Raw genomic sequence first — 26631 nt, 5'->3', positions numbered from 1 at the left:
ACAGTCTGTTCTTCTTCATTTGTGATATTTATTGTTATAGGAAATTTATTTTGCGTTTGACTCCTGTAGCTGGCATGTCCTCCATTCATGTGATTTTTACATACCCTCTGTTTTAAATATTGTCATGTTTGTCAATAGAATGTCTCCAATAGTGACAATAAAATTAATACCTGTACTGGAATTTTAAATAATTGTAAGTGGTTTTAAATCATAATTTATTAATGTTATGCATTCCATAAATGATTGAAGGTAATTTCAAAAATATATTTAGTACTTAAATTGAATGAAATAACTTGAGCATACATTTTTTCAGGTGGTAGCATCTGTTTTACCATGGCATTTTTCTAACACTCTAGTACATATAGATATCCACAGTAGTTACAGAAAACTTACGAAAGATCCAAGTGTTGTATAGTTTCATTTAGCATATTTTGTAGTTCAAATCTTCTAAAAAATATAGCAATTTCTTTTGTAAATTTGGAAAGATTTCATTATCTTATAACAAAATTTCCATTTTTAAACAGTTTTTACATAAATCTTTAATTGATTTCAACAACCAAAACAGATAAAAGTGTAATCTTTATTATAATCATGTAGTTATTGAAACAAAGAATTATGTGCTATTTCCTTTATTAATACAGAATATTTCTGCAATGACAAGGACCAAGAATTGTTTTGCAGAACATTTAATACAAAAGATCCTACAATAAAGCATCAGCTTTTTAACTGCTTTAGGATAACAACATACACATATATATGTACCATATATTTATATATATATATGTATGTCTGTGTATATATCAGAGACAAATGCAAACATTTTTTCCCTTTTACAGATACATGTATAGCATGTGTAAGCAATACATTTTAGGTTGTCTTTAAAGAAAATACATTGCCAAAAAAAACACATTTAAATATATAATACACAAAGGTCATTTTTAAACTCCACAAAGTGACACAATGGCTATAAAATATTGAAAAAACAAAAATCTTGGTGAAAAGACAATAATATATTAAGTAGACAACAGCAGTTCTCAATTGTCATGAATTTATGATCAGTACAAGAGGTTCTCTTCTTCATTTTACTTGAAAAAGGTGCTTCTTGTGTAGATTATTAGAATACATTGGGTGCAGAGTGGTGGTTGGAAGTTAGGGCCAACTGTGCTGTCCGCTCCGTGGAAATAGCAGGCAATTTTCTCTTTGCTTTAAGAAGAGAAAGTGATATTGGAAAAAGTCAGCACTTAAACTATAGCAAAGCACCCTTGACAAAGCCACAAACAAGAAGCAGGACAGCAAGTCCGTAGCTTGTAGCTATCCTCGCACCTGCGGAAGAAGTTATAAGATATTCGCTCATCTTGCAGATTTCCAATGCTTCTTATTAGGCCGTTAAATACAAATATTTATATTTTTATAAACACAGTATCTTGCCATCTTGGCTCTTGTGCCCATGACTCTGTTGGCATGCACTGTAAATAACAACACACACAAATTTCCTCAGTTCCATTATTAATGAGTGGTCTAATTTTAAATCCACTGTTTCCAGATTAGCACATGTTGTTTTATACAAATTAAACATTGTAAATTAATATTCTGAAATTTAACCCTGAGCCATTAAATCCATTACATTCAACTCTAAATATAGAGAGATTATAAAACACTAACAAATTTTTAAACCATGTAAGTTAGCTATAGCAGATGTCTAGTATTTTCAGAGGGGTACATTGTTATCTTTAGCACATCCAGTACATAAAGAAAGCCAGTGACAGGAATTAACTGAAAGAAGCATTCACCATTATTTATTGAGAATATTAAAGATTTCTGGGATTTATTTGGATTTATGTTTACTACATTTTGCTCAAAGAGGAAATACTGGCCTGGCCTACTAAACTTATTGTTCTCATTCAGTGCCATGAAAAGGTATTTGCCCCATTAGATTTGCTGCATGGTTTTATTGTTTTCACTCTGAATGTTAACAAAATCATCAAACTATCTAATTTATGATTAAACTGAGCCTGAGTGAACAAACATAACAAAATGTAGCTGCTTCTTTCCTTTTTTATTAAATAATTTATTCATCTCCTAAAACACCAGGGCCCACTGTTAGCAGACATAACTGCAACTACACTTTTTTCTGTGGTTCCATGGATACATTTTTCAAAGAACTGTGAATGAATTTTGTCCCATTGCTACTTACAGAATATATTTTACTATGTGAGCCTCTCAATGTACAGTAGGATTTGCACAAAACATCTATCAGGCTTTGTCTGGACTTGGACTGGGCCATTCCTAAGTTTTATTTTCATCTACCATGACTGCTAGTAAAAGGCTTTTACTGTGCAATGCAACTGGGCACATTACAGCAAAAAAAGTTCCGCTTTTGACCTATCTGTCTGTACAATATCGGTCAGCTGTCCTTATTTAAGCATACTTGTACAGTTACTTTGATCATACATAGTGAACCTGAGTTTCTGACTTGCAATTTTGGCATGAATGCAGTTTTTGTGCAGTGCCCTTACTTGATATTAGAAATGCCTATGGATCACCTTTATTTGGAGTTGAGTGTAACATCAGTGAAACATAAATGGCATTCTTTTAAAAATAATTTGAAAGGATGAACATTTCTGAGAAGGGTGATTAGTAAAAACACTGTAAACATTTCCAGACCTGTAGTTTTTAGGAATGATTTTTGATTATGGCATGATGGGATTATGATAGATAGATAGATAGATAGATAGATAGATAGATAGATAGATAGATAGATAGATAGATAGATAGATAGATAGATAGATAGATAGATAGATAGATAGATAGATAGATAGATAGATAGAACTTAAGAAGCTCATAAAATAAATATATAAACAAACACACAATGGCCTGTACATGCACCAGAATGACTAAAAAGAAAGAAAATTAAAAAGAAAGAAAACTTCTGACTTGGCTGTCACAGTGAGGTGTTATACATGCACATTACTGTTGGCATAAAGGAGCCCCAGTAGTGTTTCCTGACAATGAATAATTCATTGGCTGAAATTGTCATTGTCATTGTGTCATAGAGAGGATTTGCAGCATTGTTCATAATGACACTCAGTTTTGTTTTAATTCTTTCCTTTGCTACGACCTACAGGGGTGCATAACTGACTCTGCCCTTTTAATTAGTTTGACGATTCATCGGGCCTCTCATAAAGTGATTTTACCAGCCCAGCACACCACACATAGAAAATCACACTGGCCATTACAGAGTTGCAATATATGTGAAGGATGTCACTACACAGATTAAAGGATTGTAGTCTCCTAAGAAAAAGGAGTCTTTCCTGCCCTCTCTTATGTAGTTACACTGTGTTATGAAGCACACCCAGCCTACCACTGATTTAGGCCCTTAAGTACTTATAACAATGCGCCACCTCCACATCGACTCTTTGAACAGTGACCTGGTGTAAAGCCTCTTTGGTACAGCAAAAGTCAATAACCAATTCCTTAGTTTTGCTGATGCAGACAATTCTTTCTGTAGCAAGAAACAAAATTCTCTGATTTCTCTCAATACGGTGTGTATCTACAAAATGAGTGCAAAAATAATATGAGAGTGCAGGGAAAAAGTTAGTAAAATTAATAATGGACAGGGATTGCCTAAATAAGGCCTGCGTATTAATCAAAACATTCAAAATAACTAAAAGTTGAGGTCATTAGTAAACCAATTACAGTACTTATTCAAATACTTTTTTTTACAGCACTATTCATGTAGTATGAAGTCAATATTTTGTTTATAAGTATACAGTCATTTGGAATGTATCTACAGACTATTCTTTTAAAGGTATATTTATTAATAGGTCAAAATAATCATAGAACTTTGTAACTATAAAAATGAGTAAAATCTGCAGGGCAGGTACAATACTATAGAAAAGAAAAGAAGGTAAATATATTGATTGTGAAAGGGATAAGCATAAGAATTAATTATATGTAACATAGTTAAGCACTACTGTTAATAAATTACAAAATTATATGTTCCAAAACAATAAAAATAAAAGTATAGTACTACACATTTCATGTTTTGTAGTTATCAGAGCTTATCCCGATGCACCCTAAATAGCAGGTGACAATAAATAACAAAAGATATTATAATGAGAAAATGTCCTATACTGTTATTAACATTAAACTTTGTATAAGTACAACATAATATACAAAATCTAACAAGGGAAGCAAGAAGAAGCTAGATAAACTCCACTGAATGAAGTCTTGAGAATAAACATACTCTATCTATAGTAGCCTCTTTTAAAACTGAAATCTACTTACTGGTCTAAGTATGATACATTTACAACGGGAATGTCTGATAAACCATACAAAAGTGCAGATACTGCTTAAGAATATACACAGAAATGCGTGCCCTACACTCCAAAAATGGGTAACCTAAAATTCACAGAACAATTTTATAATTAAAGTCATATTTAAAACTTATTATGCATGTTTATATTGTATATTTTCATTTAACTCCAATGAAAAATAATAAGTAATAATGGTGAATGCTCACATTTAAATTACAGTCATTTAAAAAAGGAGTAATTCATTGCATGACTTGCTACAGATCATTTTTGCAAAATACAAAATTTTGAAGTAGATATGTGATTGTAAAAAAAGAATAAAATATGATAATACACTTTCCTCTGTATGATTTTATTCAGTATCTATGAAGGCATTTTTTAAGGAATTTTACTTTTAAAGCAGCCATTTTCACTTGACTTTTCTATTAAAATATTGGTTGCTAAAGCAACAGCACACATCTTGTAGACCTTATACATTACACTTCCACACTATAATTTTATTATCCCATATGCCACTGCTGCTGGTACAGGCTCTTGCTCCCTCTGACCCTTAGTTGGATTAGGCAGGTTCAAGAATTGGATTTAAATTAACCAACTATTATGTGTGACTATACCATAATATTTAAATTAACAATGCTTAAAAATACACATTTGCTTCTTTACTTAAATCTTACCAAATAAATTAACTGCATTAAACTGCCTAAATAAGGTTGAATCCAGAGTTATATGTACATTCTCTACTACTTTCTCTCAGGTTATTCTTAATATTAAAGAGTGTATTAAGGCAGATAATGCCATTCAGGGGTTAAATCATTTGTAGCATATTCCACAGTATATATTCTCCCACCCTCTAACAGAGTAGTGTAATTTGAAATAACAGAGCAATACAAAGTGTAGCAGCAGATGCTTATATTTGGTATACATTCATATGAAAAAGTTTGGGAACCCCTCTTAATTCTTTGGATTTTTGTTTATCATTGGTTGAGTTTTCAAAGTAGCAACTTCCTTTTAATATATGACATGCCTTATGGAAACAGCAGTATTTCAGCAGTGACATTAAGTTTACTGGATTAACAGAAAATATGCAATATGCATCATAATAAAATTAGACAGGTGCATAAATTTGGGTACCCCAACAGAGATATTATATCAATACTTAGTTCAGCCTCCTTTTGCAAATATAACAGCCTCTAGATGCCTCCTATAGCCTTTGATGGATGGAGGTATTTTTGACCATTCTCCATACAAAATCTCTCCAGTTCAGTTAAATGCGATGGCTGCCAAGCATGGACAGCCTGCTTCAAATCATCCCAGAACATTGTACTTCTCCCTCTGCATGAATGCCTTTGTAGATTTCGAACTGTGTTTTGGGTCATTGTCTTGTTGAAATATCCAAACCCTGCGTAACTTTGTGACTGATGCTTGAACATTATCCTGAAGAATTTGTTGATATTGGGTTGAATTCATCCAACCCTTGACTTTAACAAGGGCCCCAGTCCCTGAACTAGCCACACAGCCCCACAGCATGATGGAACCTCCACTAAATTTGACAGTAGGTAGCAGGTGTTTTTCTTGGAATGTGGTGTTCTTCTTCCGCCATGCAAAGCGCTTATTGTTATGACCAAATAACTCAATTTTTGTCTCATCAGTCCAAAGCACTTTGTTCCAAAATTAATCTGGCTTGTCTAAACGAGCATTTGCATACGACAAGCGACTCTGTTTGTGGCGTGAGTGCAGAAAGGGCTTCTTACTCATCACCCTGCCATACAGATGTTCTTTGTGCAAATTGTGCTGAATTGTAGAACAATGTACAGATACACCATCTGCAGCAAGATGTTCTTGCAGGTCTTTGGAGGTGATCTGTGGGCTGTCTGTAACCATTCTCACAATCCTGTGCATATGCTGCTCCTGTATTTTTCTTGGCCTGCCAGACCTGGGTTTAACAGCAACTGTGCCTGTGGCCTTCCATTTTCTGATTACATTCCTTACAGTTGAAACTGACAGTTTAAACCTCTGAGATAGCTTTTTGTAGCCTTCCCCTAAACCATGATACTGAACAATCTTTGTTTTCAGATCTTTTGAGAGTTGCTTTGAGGATCCCATGCTGTCACTCTTCAGAGGAGAGTCAAAGGGAAGCACAGCTTGCAATTGACCACCTTATATACCTTTTCTCATTATTAGACACACCTGTTTATGAAGTTCAAGATTTAACAAGCTAATCCAATCAATTTGGTGTTGCAAGTAATCAGTATTGAGCAGTTACATGCATTCAAATCAGCAAAATTACAAGGGGACCCAAATTTTTGCACAGCCAGTTTTTCACATTTGATTTAATTTCATACAACTAAATTCTGCTTCACTAAAAATCTTTGTTCAGAAAACACCCCATTACTCGGATGTTCCTAGGAAATGAAAGACATACCACTGTTATCTTTTTTGTTGAAAGTAGAGTAAATTATTATGCTGGCTGAGAGGGGTTCCCAAACTATTTTATATGACTGTACTTCATAATTGTTCTGTTTATTTCTAGATGGTTTTCATAGATGTGGAATCTTATTAAATCTGACATATATTATACAGTGGTGGTTTAATTTTTAACTTCAAAAGCTGCTTCACTATCAGACATCCCAGAGAGTACATGGAAGTTCAGTGAATCACTCCCTTAAAATGCATTCCTCCATGGAAAATGACATTGAATACACTGAAGTTTATGTTCAATATCTAGTTTTCTCTTACTTTCTTAAGAAGTGCATTAAAAGTTATTTTAAAGATACACTTTGTACCTTAAAGAACATTGATAATACATTACAGGTTTAATTTATGTCCATGCTAAGGGGTTTTAAATGGAAAATGTAATTCTCAGTGTGAATCCCAGAGTATCAAAGGTATTAATAAAGGCCAAGCTGAGTGCTTACACTATAAAAAGTATAACATTGATGTTGTTCATTCAATGTAAATTTTCTCTTTCAAGCAACTTAAGATTAGTCTTTTAGTGTTGTAGCTTGAAAAATTTGGTTTCAGATCTCAATCAAAGTAAAAAAAATTCTTTGTACCAAAGTAAGTTATGGTGGAGGGAATAAACATAAAAATCCTATTTCAGTTAACCTAATATTTTAGGTTGTTCGTGTGCTGTGTGCGAGGGGCCGTTTGTATATTCTTCTGGTCGAACTTTCCAGCGTGATGGCTTTCCAAACGCCAAAAAAGAAGAACACTTCCCGAGTGGAGTGGACGTGTCTATACAGGTCTGGTCATTTTCAGTAGCAGACTTTTATAACGGAGGATTTCTGGTAAGTAACCCTGTTTCTCAACTGTTAATTTTAAGTATAAGAACTCGTAATAAAACATATTTTCAAGAAAGCTGTAGAAACATTAAGTAATTTTTTGTTGTATATTTAAGATTTACAGTGCAAAATGCTTGTGTATTTTCACTAGATTTTTAAATAAATGTAAAAAGTACAGCATTGAAATGTGTTATGTTCATAATATTTCTAATAGCATAAAAACAGGTTACGACCAATAAACCATTTTAAATTGTAACAACTTAAAAAATAGATTTACTTCAGTATAAAGCAAGTGAGTTACACCCAATCACTCTAAATGATTTGCCTCAACTTAAAAGTTGTGGGTTCAATAAGATAAAAAAAATTATATTGGTTCGGATTGAAAATATTAAGTGTGAATCATTACCTTAATTATTTTAAGTTGAATGGTGGTTATACTTTTTTCAGTGTATGTGAAAGACATAAATTGTATATGCCTTGAAAGATGACACTGTGTACAACAGCAAATTTTAATGTAGATGAAGACAATTACCTGTATGTGTTAGTAATATTTTTCTTCAAACATGAACTTAGAAATATAAAGCGGAAACGACTCTTATGTCATATGTCATATTATCTTTAGAGAAGATGTCTATCACAATAGGCAAAATACTGGCAATGTGCTTACTTCTGCATTGCTTATGTTACTGTAAATATAATTATTTAAGCTGTGGCAGTCCTGGCCTATTGAAATATGTGTTAGGATTTTATCAGCACCTCAGTCCCACCTAGGGATTTACTTTCTGATTTGTGAAATGTGCATTATTCTGCATATGTCTAATTTTTATGACTTTAGCTGTCTCTACATCTAAGTTCCTAAAAGTAAAGTTCTCAAATTGTACTTTAGAAATTACTATGGTGAATTCTCCCCATATTTATTAAAGGTAACTAAATTACTATTTCCATGCTTAAAATAACCCCATCCATTTTGTACACCACAATTTAGTCCATTACAAAGTCACAGGCACCTGGAGGTTATTCCAGCAGAAACACATCACAGAAACCAACATTGAATGGCATACCAGGCCCACACATTTGGAAAGCGGTGAAAACATATGAGATTTAGTAATTAAAGCTACACATGGGCCAGGCCAAGATAAAACCGGATTCCTAGAACTGCAAACTGTTTTTTTTAACTGGTAAAGATTAAGCTATGTACATTTAAAACCAAACAAATTTTATTGTATTACATACCAAAGTCATTTTTATTTTTTACCATACAGTAAGCTTGATAAATTTAAAGAAGCAAAGTAGTGTACTGTGCTTTGAGTTAGGAAATGGATGCATATACACTAGTAAGGCTTTGAATAATATAAGATGTTAAAATTCTTACTCCTATATAATTCTTTCATATAATAGGTACATTAGCTTTTGGTCAACTTACACACAGTACTGTATCAGAAGCAAAATTCAACACCCTAAGTACAGTATGGCTAAAATAGTATTGATTTCTTTTTTTTTTGGTTAGGAAAGTACCAGATGGTTGAGCTATTGACACATTTTCTAATTCTGCTTTTTTAAAAGGCCTATCGATCTAAAAGCATGTGTGTGGTAAGCGGGGTAGAACTACTATGAAACTAATGAAACTTAAGCTTCAGGGCCCCTAATCCCGGAGAGCACTCAGAAAAGACTTTAGTCTACATTACTTAAACATTTTCGGTGTCTATGTATGAGAAGGGTCTTTTATAAAATAAGAATATTAGTAATATCGTGTAATTCAATACAAAATAATAATACAAATAAAAATAAAATGTAAAATGTGCTTCATGTAGTATGCATTTTCATAATTGTCTAAAATAAAAGATTGCATTGACTGTTTTCTTTTTTTTGTTTTATTTCATCATTTTATGATGCATCACGCATGTATATAACATGTCCCTGATTTTCATCCCCCATAACTTGAAAACTATAAGGCACAGGAAATCTTTATTCATACCAATGACTTTGAGATGTGAGATACTCCAGTACAGCAACTTTAATTAAAATCTGAGATTTAGTGGTTGAATTAAAAAAAAATTTGTGATCTATTGTGGAATAACCCCATTGAAGAAAATAATAATGGTTACCCAGACCTCACTGCTGGTTGCAAAGGGGCCCCTATAACATTTAAAGCTTCACGGTCCCAAACATGTACATCTGCTACTGGTGTTAAGACAAGAGGGTGTTTATAATTGTTTAATTTTGGTTTTAGTGCAACCCTTTAGTCTGAGCTGGTGTGCTGTGCTTACATAAAAGCAGGCGCCTGCTAAATGAATGGATTGCAATACGGCATATTTTTCAGCAGTAACCTCCTGCATCAAGGCTGGAATTAAAGGGGAATGAGGTAGCGTCAGAGAAAGGATTGTTGTGTGTTTTTGAGTTGTTTGTGAAGTGATTGCTGGTCGAAGAGGAAAGGGAGTGTAAAGGAAAGGCAGCACTGACCACACTGATGGCTGTAAGAAAGCGAAGAATCGAAGGCTGCAAGGTTCTGGATGATGACTGCTCTTGAGTGAGCTGAAGGAAAGACACTCTAGAGTCCAGAATCTTGTAGATGTACAAGGAGCCCTGGAAGCTTTTGTCAACAATCTGGGGGCAGCTCGGATACAGTTTCTAGATCGGTGATACAATGTGGTGCATCTTGAAAGAAGCCAGACATAGTGGCATTCAGGGATGGGCAACGTACCCTGGAAGCAACAACAACTCTGATCCATTTGTTGTATTGGGAATGTGATGGGCTGCAACCTTTCAGTCTCCTGTCATCCTGACAGTTGAGAAAGGAACATAATTTAGGCCTTTAACTCTCCAACACTTGGGTTTTTAACATTATTTTTTGAAACACTTATTTATTGAAGTTTTTATTGTACTGTTTTGCACTTTGGGGTATTTCGAATCACTGTTCTGTTAATAAAATGACATAAACCTGATTTCAAAGTCTTGTTAGCCACTAGTTTGTCTCAATCATGACTAGTGATGCCCTGCTCGTGAATTACATATTGTTAGACATCCCACAAACTGCACTCGGAACACTTTCATGACAGAAATTACCTATTCATATGTCCATTTTTTTATCTCATTATTTTTGAAGGCTGGACTGGTATATACTGTTTTGTGTGCTATAGTGAACTGCAACATACTAGTGTCAAAGAAAATGTGACATTGTTATATATTGGGTCCGGAGTTACACAAATAAAATAAAAAGCACCAATTTATACTTTAACTTGTAGAAACAGTCTTTGAAGTCTTTCAAAACTAAACTAAAACTTAATTAAGAAAAAAAAAGAATTCAAGTCCAATTGTAATTTCCTGAAATTAAAAGAATTCAAAGGGATCCTGCTGAGAGCTGTTCCCTTCCAAAAGGTGGGTAAAAGCCAATTGCATCAAACAATCAATCACTTCTAAAGGTTTTATTTTACTGTGAGATATATGACTCATGTATGAAAGCAGCTGATCCTGCTTTTGTTTGTGTGCGAAAAAGTATTTTTTCTGTAACTGAAGCATTTCCATTACTACCCCATATGTCACAAAATATAAAAATGGCTGAGTAAATGAGTAAGAGAGAGAGAAGCTGTATTTTTATTAGTTGAAGAGAAAGATAAATAGCTGTGATCGAAATCTCTCTGACTGACAGAGTATTAACAAGAGTTACAATGGATAAGAGGCATGTGATCAAGATAGTACATTGCTTGCTATAAAATACTTTTTAGCCTACCACATGTGAAAGATTTACATAACATAAAAATTAAACTACATTCCTTAATGAAAAAAATTGGCTTACTTATGAAAAGATATGATTTTGTATTTGTAATTTTCTCTGGAAAGATGACAGACAGGTCTTGTGAAAAAAGTCTTTGTTTTCCAACCCCCAGCTACGCCTATGCTATGACACAAGGCGACTATGTTTGTCGCTTATTCATGATCAAGGCAGTGTCGGTCACTGATCAGCATAACCAAATGAGGAAATTGTAGGAGGTTTTTCTACTGCAGATAAACAGTGTGGAGTTCAGTTGCTCGCTTTGACTTACACAGTAAAAAGTATATATTTTACATGTATAAAAGATACATAGTCGTTCTCAAGGAAAACAATAGTCTCAAAAGAACAATTAACATGAACAATGTCTCACATGACACTTTAAACAACCTGTGAAGCACCTTCAGCACAAGGCTGATTCAACCACAGTGCTAATGGAATGGTGGTCTTTTTTACCAGTTTCTATTAACTGTAACAACATTACTACTGGTGTGAGTAACTTTCCTGCCATTTACTATGTTAATTTTTAGACCATTATGATTATTTTTATATGTTTTATCGTTAAATTTTGATTGTTGTCTGTGTAGTTTTTGATTATCTACTGCTGCAACACTGTCATTTCCTCTTGTAATCAATAAACTATTAATCTATTAAACTAATCAGTAGGAAAAATTGACAAATACATTGCTAAAATGGGGAAAAAATGGTAAATAAGTAAATATTTTACCTCTAAAAATAACACTGTGTTTAGGCATGGCTGTGAGATTAATACCAATAACAGACAGTTAGATCTTTACTAATGAGATTGCTGCCTTATCAAAGATTACTCAAAGGAGGAATTTCTTAAAAACTGAATTCTAAATGATGTGGCACACATGTGTCCTGAAAAGCAGTATGTTTTTGTGAATATTTGTCTGTGTAGGAATATGATTGTAGATAAAAATTATTAAACATCTGAAAAATTAATTAATCAACTTAAGGATAAAGTGAAATCTTATAATGCTTTCCCAAGTGAAATAGGTAAGAGCAAGGACATTACTGATATGTGAAAAAGGAATAAGGCTAAGCCACATATTCAAACATTTCCATTGTAACATTGTAGAAGTTGCATTTTGCAGCAAGATCCTCCAAAAGAATAGTGTGATGAGCGTAGCTTCTAAAAAATCTGCCTCCAACGGGCACAATCGCAGAAAATTTTGTAGACTTTCAGCTAACAATAATATGTGTCATAGTTTGCCTTATTGAATGAAAGTTAGATAGCTAAGGCTTTGACTGCTATAGTTCCTTTTTTTTAAAGTGCACAAAGAAATTATTGAATTTCTACACCAACAAAAGGAGGTATCTATGACAAATGAAGGACCCGTCATGTTTTAGTGCTTTCTCTGAAATTAATTTAAATAAGTTCCAGTAAATATTGCCAATAATCTATTAAATGATGCTTTGAAATGGAGTATTGCATAACCACAGTAAAACTGCTTATGTCCAATTAACAAGTAAATGTTGGGGTACATCATTAAATTAAATCAATTCAAGTAAAATATTGCAAGTTTTGTTCTCATGTGATTTAAAAAGATATCCTTGCTTTAACTCCATAAAAAGCTAAACTCCCCTGGTGTTATCCTTAGTTAAATACAGAAGTTGTTGTAGTCAAATTAGATGAACTGTATATTTTCTGGATTTGTGCTTAAATTTGACAGGGGGGTTAAAAATTACTTATAAGCCAATGTAGTGTAGCACCCGACCACATATGAGTTTGATACCCCTGCCTTGGAAGGGGCCATATGCCATTCCAAACATTTATTTGTTGTTTTGTCATCAGCTTTTAATATAATTCAAGTACTTTAAATCAGACAAATACAAGAGTATCTCTCACTACATGTGGGCAAGACTCAGTGAATATTTTAATTTTCTTCAGCATATGATTACAATGGGTCTATACTGGAAAAAGGATGGCTGAAATATACTGTATTTTGATGACATACATTCTCCAAAAGATTGTCATCTGTCCTGCCTATTATGTGTCCATTTTATTAGCAGCTGCAGGAGTTTTACCCCAGGAGCTTACCTGATGAAAGGAAAGACATGTGTCCATACTATAGGCAGTGCAGATGAATACAGGATAATGAGAAGAAACATAGGTCAGTTTTGAGCAACTTCATTAGAAAGTCTGAAATGATGCCATGATTTATTTGATAGAAGAATCTGACATCTCAGTCCTCTGGTGTATGTAAACATTTAAACTATTGTATAAGGAAATTAAAAAAGTTATATTTCAATTAATGTGACAACACTTGATAGCTTCCAGTCCTTAGGAATCTCTCCCTCCCCTGAAAAAAGAAACATGAATGGTTTATAAATGCACTCACTAACCTCTTTAAATACTCTTAACATGGCTTTCTCATAGCTTCATTTTAGTTTGATGCTCTGTATGCTCTGTATATTCAATTAATTATCATTATCATTCGTGGTGGCTCTGAAATCCGTACTAACCCCTACTTTCTCTTCTGTTCTTTTTCTGGTTTTCTGTAGTGGTGATCTGCGCCACCACCAACCGATCAAAGCACCGTGATGTCCCTACATTGATGGATTGAAGGCCAAAAGTCCACATGACCATCATCATCAAGTTCTTCCATGTGAACCCTGAATACCATGAGGACTGATTGAGGACATTTATGTTATGCCTAGAGGGAGCTGGGTGGTCTCATGGCCTCTGAACCCCTGCAGATTTTGTTTTTTTCTGTCCTCCATGGCCATCGGACCTTACTTTTATCCATCCATCCACAGGGCGCATGCACACACACACACACATACACCAAGCACACACTAGGGACAATTTAGAATCGCCAATGCACCTAATCTGCTCTTTGGACTGTGGGAGGAAACCGGAAGAAGAACATGAAGAACATGGGGAGAACATGCAAACTCCATGCAGGGAGGACCCTGGAAGTGAACCCTATTCTATTCTGTTTTCTCATTTATTTTGTGTTTTTTCTCTTTCTTCTTCATGTAAAGCACTTTGAGCTACATCATCTGTATGAAAATGTGCTATATAAATACATTTTGTTGTTGTTGTTGTCTAGTTTTAATTGTTCATGGCAAATTGTTACATTTCAGCCTATTTAATCCATACAGTACTTCTCTCTCTCTCCAACTTGGTAATATCTGTTACTGTTGGAAGGTCATCATGTTCTTCACAAATGTAAACTTTAAAAAATTCAAATTTGGACCATTCATTATTTCACTCTCCGTGTATTTTAGTTTGCCTTTACTAGTGTTGCTACACTTCACCTCTATTTTCACTGCTGTTCTTTTAAAGGCATTTTGACTCTTCACAGAATTTCTCTTGAACTGCCTTTCAGCCTTCCTAATATACTTTGTAATCATTGATCTCTCGCTCAACTGTTTTTTCCATTACAACTTCTTTTTCAGCTCCTTGTTAGCTGCCATTGAATTCTTTTTAATCTCTTATTGCTTTTAAATTTCTGACTAAACATGTCATGTATTGTATGTAAACTGATTTTAAGCCTGCTTTTTGATTAGCTAACTGCTAACTGCTAAAAAGCTTATGGTAGTTTACATTTTTTAGACTTTGCTGCATCTTGCCTACAAAATTTAAGTATAACAGCTTTTGTTTTTAAATATATGCTGTGCCAAAACACTGTCAAGTATATTATATTATGGTTGCTAGATACTAATGATTCAATTACATGAACTCCCTGAAATGTGTCCTGATTGTAACAAAAGAATAAATCTAGACAGTGATTTAATATACTGTTTTAAAAAGCAGTCATTGATTACATCTAAAAACACCTGTTACTCTGCTGTGCTATTTTTAGGAATAGTTTAGTTAAAATTTGGGTAATTAAAGTTTCTCATTACTATAATCTCCCTCTCTTAGTGTGCTTTTTTAATATTATTAAAATGATGCATAATAACACTATAGTCTTCAGGTTTGCCTATCTTTCCAGAAATGCATAACAATCTATATAAATACTCATCCCCTTTAACTATTATTTAGCATGGTCTCTGTTATTGCTGGGATATCATTATTATGTACAATACTATGTACATACAGCGCCAACTCACTCTGTTTTATTCCACATACTTCTAGCATTAAGGCAAACAATTTTAATGTATTACTAATTTTATTTAAGCTTTTTAACTATGGGCTAGAACTACTGTACTGCCAAAGTTATTTTGTAATAAAGAATTTTTATTTATACGACTGTCTGTCCCTTCATGGCAAGTTATAAACCTGGCCTGTCCTAAACCCCCATCTCTCATTCCCTAGTTTAAACAATTCTTGACTGAACTACTTGTATGTCTCCCTAATACATTAATGACTGTTGGGTTCAAATGTAACTCATCATGGCAGAGCAGAAAGAATCTCAATGTTGCACTAACCTATGCCCCTGTTACCTATACCAAGATCTGAGCCACAATTTAAACCTTGTGATTTCCTCCGTTTTTTTTCTAGACTGGCTCATGGCACAGGCAGAACTTTAGAGTAGCCCACCTTCTCAGTTCTTTTCTTCAGCTTTGTACCTATCTGGAGAATGTGAATTTCCCATTGGGATTAATAAAGTATCTATCTATCTATCTATCTATCTATCTATCTATCTATCTATCTATCTATCTATCTATCTATCTATCTATCTATCTATCTATCTATCTATCTATCTATCTATCTATCTATCTATCTATCTATCTATCTATCTATCTATCTATCTATCTATCTATCTATCTATCTATCTATCTATCTATCTATCTATCGCACTGAATTTGAATTACAGACCTGGCAGCCTGCCCTCACAAATGTCATGTGTTCCAACAGGGGCAATGACAAATGGATCCACTCCTTCTCTGACCAGAAGCTCTGTCTGTGTGAACTCTACTTCATTTGTTACCCTTGAGTCTATGTGGGCTGGACATTCTCTAGGGTGACTGATTTTTTTCCACATCTCATTGATGTGTATGGTATGTTAATTAGTAACTTGAAATTCAATGATTGTGTGTAAGTGTGTCCTTTAGTTGACCGGTTCGCTGTCCACACATGATTAATTCATATTGTGTCTGCAGTGCTGCCAGGATAAACACCCACTCCCTGTGACCCACTAGTGACCAAGGGGGACAGGGCTTTTGCAGCTGCTGCGCCTCGCCTGTGGAACTCTCCTCATCATATAAAGGAGTCGTCTACAATTGAACTGTTTAAAACAAGACTAAAGACTCATTTCTATTCGGTTGCATTCCGTGACCTTCAGTAATACTGGTGGTTTTCTCTTTGTGATTATATAACATTACTTCTATTTTTTATGTATATAACATTACTTCTATTTATTATGTATTTTATTTTATGTTCATCTATTTTATTTCTATTTATGTTTTTTGTTAATTGTTTTTGTTTTTCTTTTATTCTATTATTGTAAAGCACTTTGGAAACAGCATTACTATGTTGTTTTAAATGTGCTATATAAATAAATTGACATTGACATTGACATTGATATTGAATGATCAGGTTTGAAAGTGGATCATAATTTTTAAATTAAAAAACATGCAAGTAAATAACTAATAAGTAATAGGCCATGCTGCAGTAAATGCTGTACCCAAACTAAAAACTAATCCACCAAGTTAAAAGCTTCACATAAAGAGGTTAAGGCCTTATGCAGATGTATCAAAAAGCTACCTTTGTCACTTCTAGATGCTTCTTTAATAAAATACTAAAGTTGGTATTATGGATTTTAGCATTTCTCCCTTATATTGTTTACAAATAAAAATACTGTACAAGTTCATTTTCCTCTGCATACCTCCTAACTCTTTGACATTACCTTGCTGTCTCTCTTACTGAACATATGCTCATTTAGTTGTAAACTTTCTGACTGAGCACTCCTGACTTTTATTTTATTCGGAATCTTGTTGTCTCTTTGGAACTGATACAGCATTGCATTTTTCATTGCTTCTTCCTGATGCACACATTCACAGTGAAGCTGCTTTTGCTGCCATAACTGTCTTGTCCTGAGTAGATCTGTCTGTAGTTTTGGTCTCACTTTTAAAAGCCTATCCACCTCATCCTTGCCAACATCTGCTTTTTCCTTATTTCCATCCATCCATCCATTTTCCAACCCGCTGAATCCGAACACAGGGTCACGGGGGTCTGCTGGAGCCAATCCCAGCCAACACAGGGCACAAGGCAGGAAACAATCCTGGGCAGGGTGCCAACCCACCGCAGGACACACACAAACACACCCACACACCAAGCACACACTAGGGCCAATTTAGAATCACCAATCCACCTAACCTGCATGTCTTTGGACTGTGGGAGGAAACCGGAGCGCCCGGAGGAAACCCACGCAGACACGGGGAGAACATGCAAACTCCACGCAGGGAGGACCCGGGAAGCGAACCCAGGTCCCCAGATCTCCCAACTGCGAGGCAGCAGCGCTACCCACTGCGCCACCGTGCCGCCCCTTTTTCCTTATTTGATCCTTTTTACTTGCAGATGGGTTATGAAATCTATTTTTTAATAAATATGCTTTTGCTTGATCTTTCAAATTTTCACTTAGATTTGGATTCATTTGCCATGATTTTGTATATACATATCTTTAATTTTTCATTTTTATTCATCTCACTTAAATTTCTGCTTTTTATTTTATTTGTTTAAAAAGCTTGTTAAATGTAAATCAATATTATTATTTTTGTTTGTTAATGCAAACAGAGAGCACATTTTTCTATGTAAGGAACAGATCATGAATCATTTAACACTAATGCTTCAAAAGGGATTATAATGTATTTATAATGAAACATTTCATTTGCAACTTGTACAACGGGAGTGAATAAGTGTTTAATATTTTATAAAACTGACACATAATCTTTAAACATCTCTGCAATAAGACAGTAAAAGCATTAGATTGCTAATCCTTCCTTCAGACTTTGTGTAAGCAAACATTTCTTCTGTGTCATGCAAGGCTAGAGTAGTATCTGCAAATGTTGAGGAATAATTAAAAATAAAGTTACCATGTTCTTTCAGAAAAAGACAATCATAGGTTTACAGGGAATCACAGTAATCTAAAATGATAACTTTGTACCAAATCATTTTTCATTATTTATTGGGATTCATTCTGTATTTAAGAATTAGTTTCAGTCAATCTGTTAATCTGCAGAAATAATCATTTATACTTTTATTCTTAATATCAACCAGAATCTGTCTGCAAACCAACATTTTCTCAGAACATGTGGGTGCATTATATATTGGTGCTTAGTCTTCTTGTCATTTTTTTCTGTATGTAAAAATAATTTTGACATAACTTTAACAAGCCATCTAATAATATTTAGAACCTTGATATTACTCTGTGATGGACTGGCCCCCTTTCCAGGATTTGTTTCTACCTTGTGCCCTCTGCTAGCTGGAATAGGCTCTGGCAACCCCCATGACCTTGTTAAGCATTTTAGAAAATGACTGACTGACCTTGATATGATTGACACAAAAGTAGTGGCTTCAGCTTTTTATGGCATTTCTACCTAATAAAGTCCATTAAACCATGCTTTTTGATTGATCTATGTAGAATATGTAATCAAACATAGTCATTTCATTTAATGTTCACAAGTTATGGTTTTACAATTGTTTTTCCAGGCACCATTGAAGGGTCTTTCAGCTTATCTGAACTTTGACAAAACTTTAATTTGAAAATTAGTGCATTTTACTGGATATTCCTTTTGGATGAAAAACAAGCACCTGGAAGATTTTCAGTGAACTACCTCTAGCTCTAGGCTGGAGATATCATATTTGTCAAAGCCACCAAAGTTTGATTCCTTTCAGATCAAAAGGTTATGTTCCACAATAGTAGCACAGGAATATTGATTAAGAAAATAAAAAATGTAAATTGTGTAGTCTCATTGATTAAAGTTATACAGGTTCACTGAAGCTATGCAGCAGCTTATTGTTATCCTGAATGATTTAAGTGCATCTACAGTTCATGAGCTGCCTGCAGGTAGTAATTCTGTGCCACAAGCTGATGCTGCCACCATAAATCAGATCATCTACACAAGTAAGCCAAAGATTCATCCTCTGAGCCATTAGGAGAAAGCTATTCTTTCTGCACTCCTCATTATACTCAGACAAATTAATTCCACAGATATATTTCTAACTTCACTAAATTACGGCAGCAGAAGCAAGGTGTTCAATTTAAAGAATGCATGACTTAAAGGCAGTAATTAATTTTTTAATTAGGAAATGAGAAGACAAACATAGCCAAAGTGATAGTAATTGGGAAACTCTAACATTTAAAATTAAAATTTGCTACCATATAACTTGGGTTGACTAAAAAGCTCCATAAATCCTGAATGGGTTTGATCAAAAGCAGGAAGGCTGATTGTGTAACTCAGACGCACCTCCTTAATAATTCCCTTTGTTATAGTGTGAATGCTTGATTCAAATATTAGGATTGATGGTTAATTTTGTTCTTGTTTAAGAAACAATCAATCAATTTCATTTATATCCAATTATTTCTTGAGCCGCAGTTTGTCTAATTTGGTGTCACAGGAGCTGAGGCCTACTAACAGTATTGGGTGCAAGGCAAGAACCAGCTTTGCACACATGCCATTCCATTAGAGTGAAACAGGCAGTCGCCTAAGGTGGCAAAGTTTTTGGAGGGAGGCAATTTGCTTAACTCATAGTTATAACAGCTCAAACTCGATACGAAATGAAGGTAGATTGCTCCCACCACCTCCTTTCCACTCTCTGATTTAATGTATGTGTAATATTACACTCACAACTGCTAGGGGGACCCAACTCCCCCCCCCCCCCCCCAACACACACAGACACTAGGGGGGGACCTCTCCCTGCTTTTCCATTCAATATCCACATAGCATCTGCCTAGGGCAGCAAAGCAGCACCAGCACATGCAGTATTTATATTAATTATATTTGGAATCAACAAATGCTTATTCAGTTTATTATTGGACTGATTAATTTATAAAAAAGATACTGAAGTGTGAAATCTAAATATGTGGTCTATCACAGATTAACGTTCTATTCTGATTTTGGTTCCTTCTTATCTCCCAGTGTTTCACAAATTTAATTAATGGATTATGTTCTGAATTAATAAAAATTAATAAGTGTATAACAAAAATCTTTCTATTACTGTGAATACTCAGCAAATGTTCTCATATACATATTGTGCACTTTTTACTGAGGAAATTATGATTTATAGTAATTTCAGGTATTGAATGTTGCCTGTTTATTATCAAGGAGTATTGAAAAATATTAACTTTTCACTATTTTCCAAAATTAGTTCTTAAAGAACAAAGGTATACTAGTCTGTCCGTATCCTAACAAATAAGGGCCAGTTTCCTCAAATATCTTACTTTGGTGAGAATGGCTTGTGAGACTCTCACTGGCATTCTTAAAATATTAATACACACAATTGTGGAGGAGAACTGGATCTCAGTTTCTAATTGTGCAGATCATCTATGACAGCAAGCACATTATAAGGAGGAATGTTATGGCGAAGTTGTTAGGAGGTACATAGGATGCAGCAATATGTGTAAAATCTTATATATAAACGTCTACACGTGGTAGTGTGTGTGTCTGTCCGGCCCGGAAGTGAGAGGTGGAGTCGAGGTAATGGCTCCACCTCCGAGAAAAAGGAAAACTCGCTTAGCCGCTAATAACACAAGCGAGGCCAGCACGTTAGCAAAACGAAACCTCAAAAGTAAAACAAAGTCACTTAGCCGCTAACATCAGCAAAACAGTATTCCTTTTAGTTTTTCTTCTGCCACTAATACACAAGCAAGGCGAGCACCTCAGAAAAATGAATCCTCCTAGGAGAGAGATGCCCAGAGTAGTTACTTTCAATTACCTGACATCTCTACATTTCACTTTTTTCTGATGATTTCAATAGATTTTAGGACCCCGGGCTTTTTACAGCACGGGCTTACACAGCTTGTATAATATAAAAGTGTGTGGTGTTTAGAAGACACTGGATATCCCCATCTTCTATACTTGTTGACACTTGTGCAACACGCAGAAGCGGAAGAGATAGAGGAAACCCTGCGCATGCAAGGAAAGTCATTGAAAGGTTTATTAAACGGTTACTTCAGAATTTTGCATTACTCAGGTAATGCTCTACTGTATTCTCCCAAAAAATGTGTAATGGCACTGCTACAGACTGTTTTTTTTTTTTTTTTATTACAACTATTCAGTCTGCCCTACCAGCTGCAGTCATGTTCTGGGCATTTTCCATGCACTAAGGTATCTCAGACATACTTCATGTCACTAGAATACAAACTACATGTTCCTCATACAGTTGTCTTTGCAACATCTCCCTTCTCCCAAACCAGAATTTATTTATACATATTCAGCAATGTCCATAGTCTCATCACTGCAATGTTTAAAAAAAAATTGCTATTTTTGTTGACATTTAAATTTTTATCTTAAGCAGAGCTTTCATTTTCTTGTATATTTTGTGAGTATTTAATGTATTATATTTTGAATGGCCGCATTATTTATATTATTTATTGTTTTGGACTGTTTTTTTGTTAATGCTTTTAGACAACCGTGTTTTTTAAATGATTTTTTTTTTCTACCAGGATTATGTTTCACTGTTGTGAGTTTCTCTCTTCTCACCAACATTAATTATGAATAAAGATGGGTGATGTTGACCTACAGAAAGTTTATATATATATTTAATATAAATATTTTAAGGTTTTATGTTGAGTCAATGCACAGAAGCAATTAAAAAGGAAAATAAAAGATTATCATAAAAACTACTGAATATACATAAGGGGACTTTTTTATTCCAGTTCTACAATGGAGTGTTTTGTGCATTTTAGTTGCCATCACAAAAAAAGAGAAAGAAAAAAATAGCATTGAAGTCGTGAAGTGAGGGGTAACTAAGTGTATTCCAAGCCTGTTGTTATAGGCTAATGGAATTAAACCATAGGGCAGAGTTGTTTTGCGTGAATCAAATTTAGGTATCAGAATTATCAAAAGCATTGATAAAACCGGTCTAGCAGGATTCTCTCAGTGAAACAGTGAATTGTGAAACAGAGAAATAGCATGAAAAATGAATAATTCTTCATCCAAAGAGTTGTAGGAGTTTGGAGCAAAACTAGCAACACCATGTAGTCAAAGTGGTGGATGACATCTATCCTCTGTCTATAAGAGATATTTACAAGAATTAGCCATTAGCTAACCAAACAATGATGGACTGAATGGTTTAGTTTTGCTAGATTTTTTAACATTCCTATGAAAATGAAACGGCAATTTAAAGTGGATTCTTCTGTCAATAATGCTATAATGCAACACTGTGTTGATAGTAATCATGCCTATAGTATTGCTTAATTAGCTTCCACATCTAAAAAATACTGCAATTATTTTCACAGAATAAAGTGAATATTGGGTGGGCATGGTGGCGCAGTGGGTAGCACTACTGCCTCGCAGTTAGGAGACCCAGGTTCAGCTTCCCAGGTCCTCCCTACGTGGAGTTTGTATGTTCTCCCCATGTCTGCGTGGGTTTCCTCCGGGTACTCCGGTTTCCTCCCACAGTCCAAAAACATGCAGGTTAGGTGCATTGGCGATCCTAAATTGTCCCTAGTGTGTGTGTGCGTGCGCCCTGCCTGGGGTTTGTTTCCTCCCTCGCGCCCCTGTGTTGGCTGGGATTGGCTCCAGATGACCCCTGTGACCCTGTAGTTAGGATATAGCGGGTTGGATAATGGATGGATGGATGGAAAGTGAATATTTCAAAATGCAAACATGCACAAATGGCCATAGTTATCTATGATACCCTATGGAACATGTTAATGCAATTTGAATAGTTTTATGGTTAATAAAACACATAAAAATGTATGAAATTATAAACTGAAATTCTACCTTGACTATTAGATTATATAAAGTAAGGTACAGAATGAACCTTAAAAATTTGTCTGATATTACTGATAATGAACACCATTAAGTTTGTTTATTATTCATTTAAAAATATATATATTGTAAAAACATGGTTCTGCAAATATTTCTTTAAATATTATTAAATATATTTTGCAATATATTGCAGTATTTCTTCCCAAATGAAAGCAATTAATGCTAATGCAATGTTTACATAATCTTTTTTTATGTAATGTGAAAATACTCAATACAAACTTGCCCTAAAACAAGAAAATTTAGGATCATATTAACATTTTACTTTTAGAGCGCATTCGATTTTTATATCATGAAGAACTTTCCTTTCTATTTAAAGTAACTCAAGAGTGTTTGTGAAAAATGAGTAGTATGGTTTCATTTTCAAACTGATATATTTTATTGACAATTCAATAAAATTAGCACTCATCTATTGCCATGCAAAACTGTCTCACATTTATTTTTGCATTCTGCACTCACCCCCCTGGCCCTCCCATTACATCTGTAGCAAAACTGTTTAAAATAATGAGTTTTCATCATTTCAACATTCAGCCAAGCTGAAGAGAGGCTCCGCCAACAACGCAAATGCTTACTGTGTTGTCTATTTGCTAAATATACTGTGTTGTGAATGATAATAGTCCTAGACTAGTTTATAATTCATTGACAGAGCAAAACAGTAATACTTCAAAAGTTAGATTGTTTCAATACAATGAGACAGTCCTTGAAAGTTTGTCCACCATGACAGCATGCTAACAATTATCCATGTGTGTTAGTAAAACCTGGAAAATGGAACATAGAAGAGAAGGGATACTTGGAAATATCCAAAGCAAAAGTGTTCTGCATGTGAATTGTGCCATTTCCACCTGCTCGATATTTTTTATGCCTTGAATGTATGCAAAAACCTTGAACTCAATGCCCTAGTCAATTTCAGTTTTTACAGAGCTTGAATAAACTGCATATGCTATAATTTGCCAAATTGTGCAATGGAGTAAAGGGTCCTTTATTGACACGCATGACATAGGTCATTCCTTTACAAAATACATATTTTCTTTAGAAGGCAGGAATTAAACATGTACATAAATGTCATCTTCAGCATGTTCCTGAAATTTACATTTTAGACTTTTTTATTGTCATTGTTCTATGTGTAACTAAGCTTCTACAGCTCTCTACAGGGAATGGCACTATTAGAATTGTTTGAAAGGTCACATAAGAATGTAGACTGCATACCTTGCATTTCACCAACAGACTTACAGTATAAGTGCAGATGGTTCTTATTTGTTGTATTTTTTCAGTTATGAATAGCAAACATACTCATATTACAAGAAATATGAATTTTTCACAGTAGATTTAAGTTAAACATTCAAATGTACGCAGTGAATTTCTGCAGACTTTTTACTTAAATATACAGAGAACCAATAAAGAAAAAAAGTTTGATTTCATCTCTTTATAGATATGGAGTTTTCCAAATATGATATTTACACTATATTCATTAATCTTGTTTAATTTCTTTTGAGACTGATTGCAACCAAGAAGCACATTACACTTCACTGCATATTTTCCTTCAGTCACACCATAACTTGGTGCAGCTATATACCTGTACAGTAACTGAATTACAACAAACATACCTGTCCTAAACTGCCACTCGCATACTGGCCCATGTTGCCGCATGTCATTTTAATAAGTAAGCACTTCATTTTGATATTGCCATTCGTTTCATCTTTAAAGCACACATGTTTGTGAATATTCCTAGATATATATTTTTTCAGCTGGATTCCACATGGAAACACTATGATCTTATGCAGTATATTTAGTGATATCAGTGTATTTGGTTTTTGTTTATAGTTTTAATGCGTGCTCATTTGGAAGAGGTTTATTGCTGTTGTCAGAATAGTACTAGAAAATAGCACTGCAACAAAGTGAGCAATATTCTTATATATCTTGCCTCATTAACTTCTGAAAAAAACAGGTGAGACATAAAGTGAAACAAAGAAATTAATTACATTTTCATACTTTGAATGTAGCGAAAAGCCAAGCAAAATGACACTTTTTATTGGCTAACTAAAAAGATTACAATATGCAAACTTTCGAGGCAACTCAGGCCCCTTCTTCAGGCAAGATGTAATGAAGAAGGGGCCTGAGTTGCCTCGAAAGCTTGCATATTGTAATCTTTTTAGTTAGCCAATAAAAGGTGTCATTTTGCTTGGCTTTTCTGTACATTCATAATGACTAACACGGTACAACATCCTAGTAATACTTTGAATTGTAATTTATTTTCTTCATTTAGCTGGTTGTTGCAGTTATTTATTTCAGGTGAGTTACTGTCATGTAAGATGGTCTGACTTAAAACAGTAATCCTATTCATCTCCCTTGACAGGTCTTGTTTGTGGCACCTGTCCTATCTTACTTAGCACAGCAATGGATCTTGTTGAGGCTAGTCCTTACTCAAAGCTTCATTCTGCAGTAGAACCTCAACACCTATGATGAGACTGCTAGCGTTCCTTAGTGTTCTTAAACATTTGTGCCATTTGGAAAGTGTTATCATTATGGCTAAAAGCTTTCTACCTACTTCTCTGAAGTGGTGTTTATTTGGTAGGCATTAAAATTAACACTCTCTAGCAATTTCACCTAAAGATTAGTAGCCAGTGTCCTGATAGCACTGTCTAAACCACTCAATGAAATAATGATTCTGTATTAAGGATTATAAACATGTAGAGTGGTTAAACAGATTAATTGGAAACTGAGCTCTATTAGCACCGTATTTTTAAAGTGAATTAGGTTAATTGGGTCCATAGCAATTACATAATTTGCTGCTCACATTCAACTTAACGGAAATCTGTCAACTATACAACCCTTCTGGATATTTTCCAAAATGCAATTGTTTTACATTACACTGTTAAAACTGATGGTAGCTTTCATTACAATGAATATGTAAAGTATGCTAAAATAAATTATTTTATGTCAATGGTGTGATGCGCCTGTAGCTTTAAGATGTCTAATTAGACAGATGAAAAGTTTCTGACAATATGACGACTGCCAGAAGCAAGGGTCTTGGCAATAACTTACGTGGGTGCGGGGAAAAAGTATGTTGCAGTTACTGACCCGTTTTCTATTTTCACCCTATTTCTGCAACAGAATACCCTGAAGATAAAATTCACATTATTTGCACACTCACTACATGTCTATCTTCTCCGGCTGACATAGTATATTGAAGTTTAGATGGCATAATTCATTCCAATAGCTAGTTTTCTCATCCTACTTCAGACTTTTTATTTTTCCAAAGGCAATTAAATGGCATATTCTCACCTGGGTCTCTAACATTTTGATATCTCTTTGTCCACAATTTAACTTTTGCTGCATTTAAGATATTGAAAGTGCTGCAGAT

General features: G+C 34.4%; 1 protein-coding gene across 3 annotated transcripts in view; it reads right to left on the bottom strand.

Moving 5' to 3' along the window:
• Window positions 1–561: 561 nt before the first annotated feature.
• LOC114653621 (V-set and transmembrane domain-containing protein 2A) overlaps window positions 562–26631 on the bottom strand; it is a 254282-nt gene continuing 228212 nt past the window's right edge. The window contains exon 5 of one of the 3 annotated variants that reach the window (XM_051929090.1): window positions 562–1323. In XM_051929090.1, the coding sequence (XP_051785050.1) occupies window positions 1247–1323 (77 nt within the window). In that variant the 3' untranslated portion in view covers window positions 562–1246. Of the gene's footprint in view, window positions 1324–1352; window positions 1467–26631 lie in introns of those variants that run through there. The other 2 variants (XM_028804036.2, XM_051929089.1) reach the window with 2 other exon arrangements.

The sequence above is a fragment of the Erpetoichthys calabaricus genome, chromosome 6 (genome assembly GCF_900747795.2).
Source record: "Erpetoichthys calabaricus chromosome 6, fErpCal1.3, whole genome shotgun sequence".
Taxonomy (NCBI): domain Eukaryota; kingdom Metazoa; phylum Chordata; class Cladistia; order Polypteriformes; family Polypteridae; genus Erpetoichthys; species Erpetoichthys calabaricus.
Note: the sequence above shows the minus strand (reverse complement) of the source record. Positions and strands in the feature narration are given on the sequence as shown.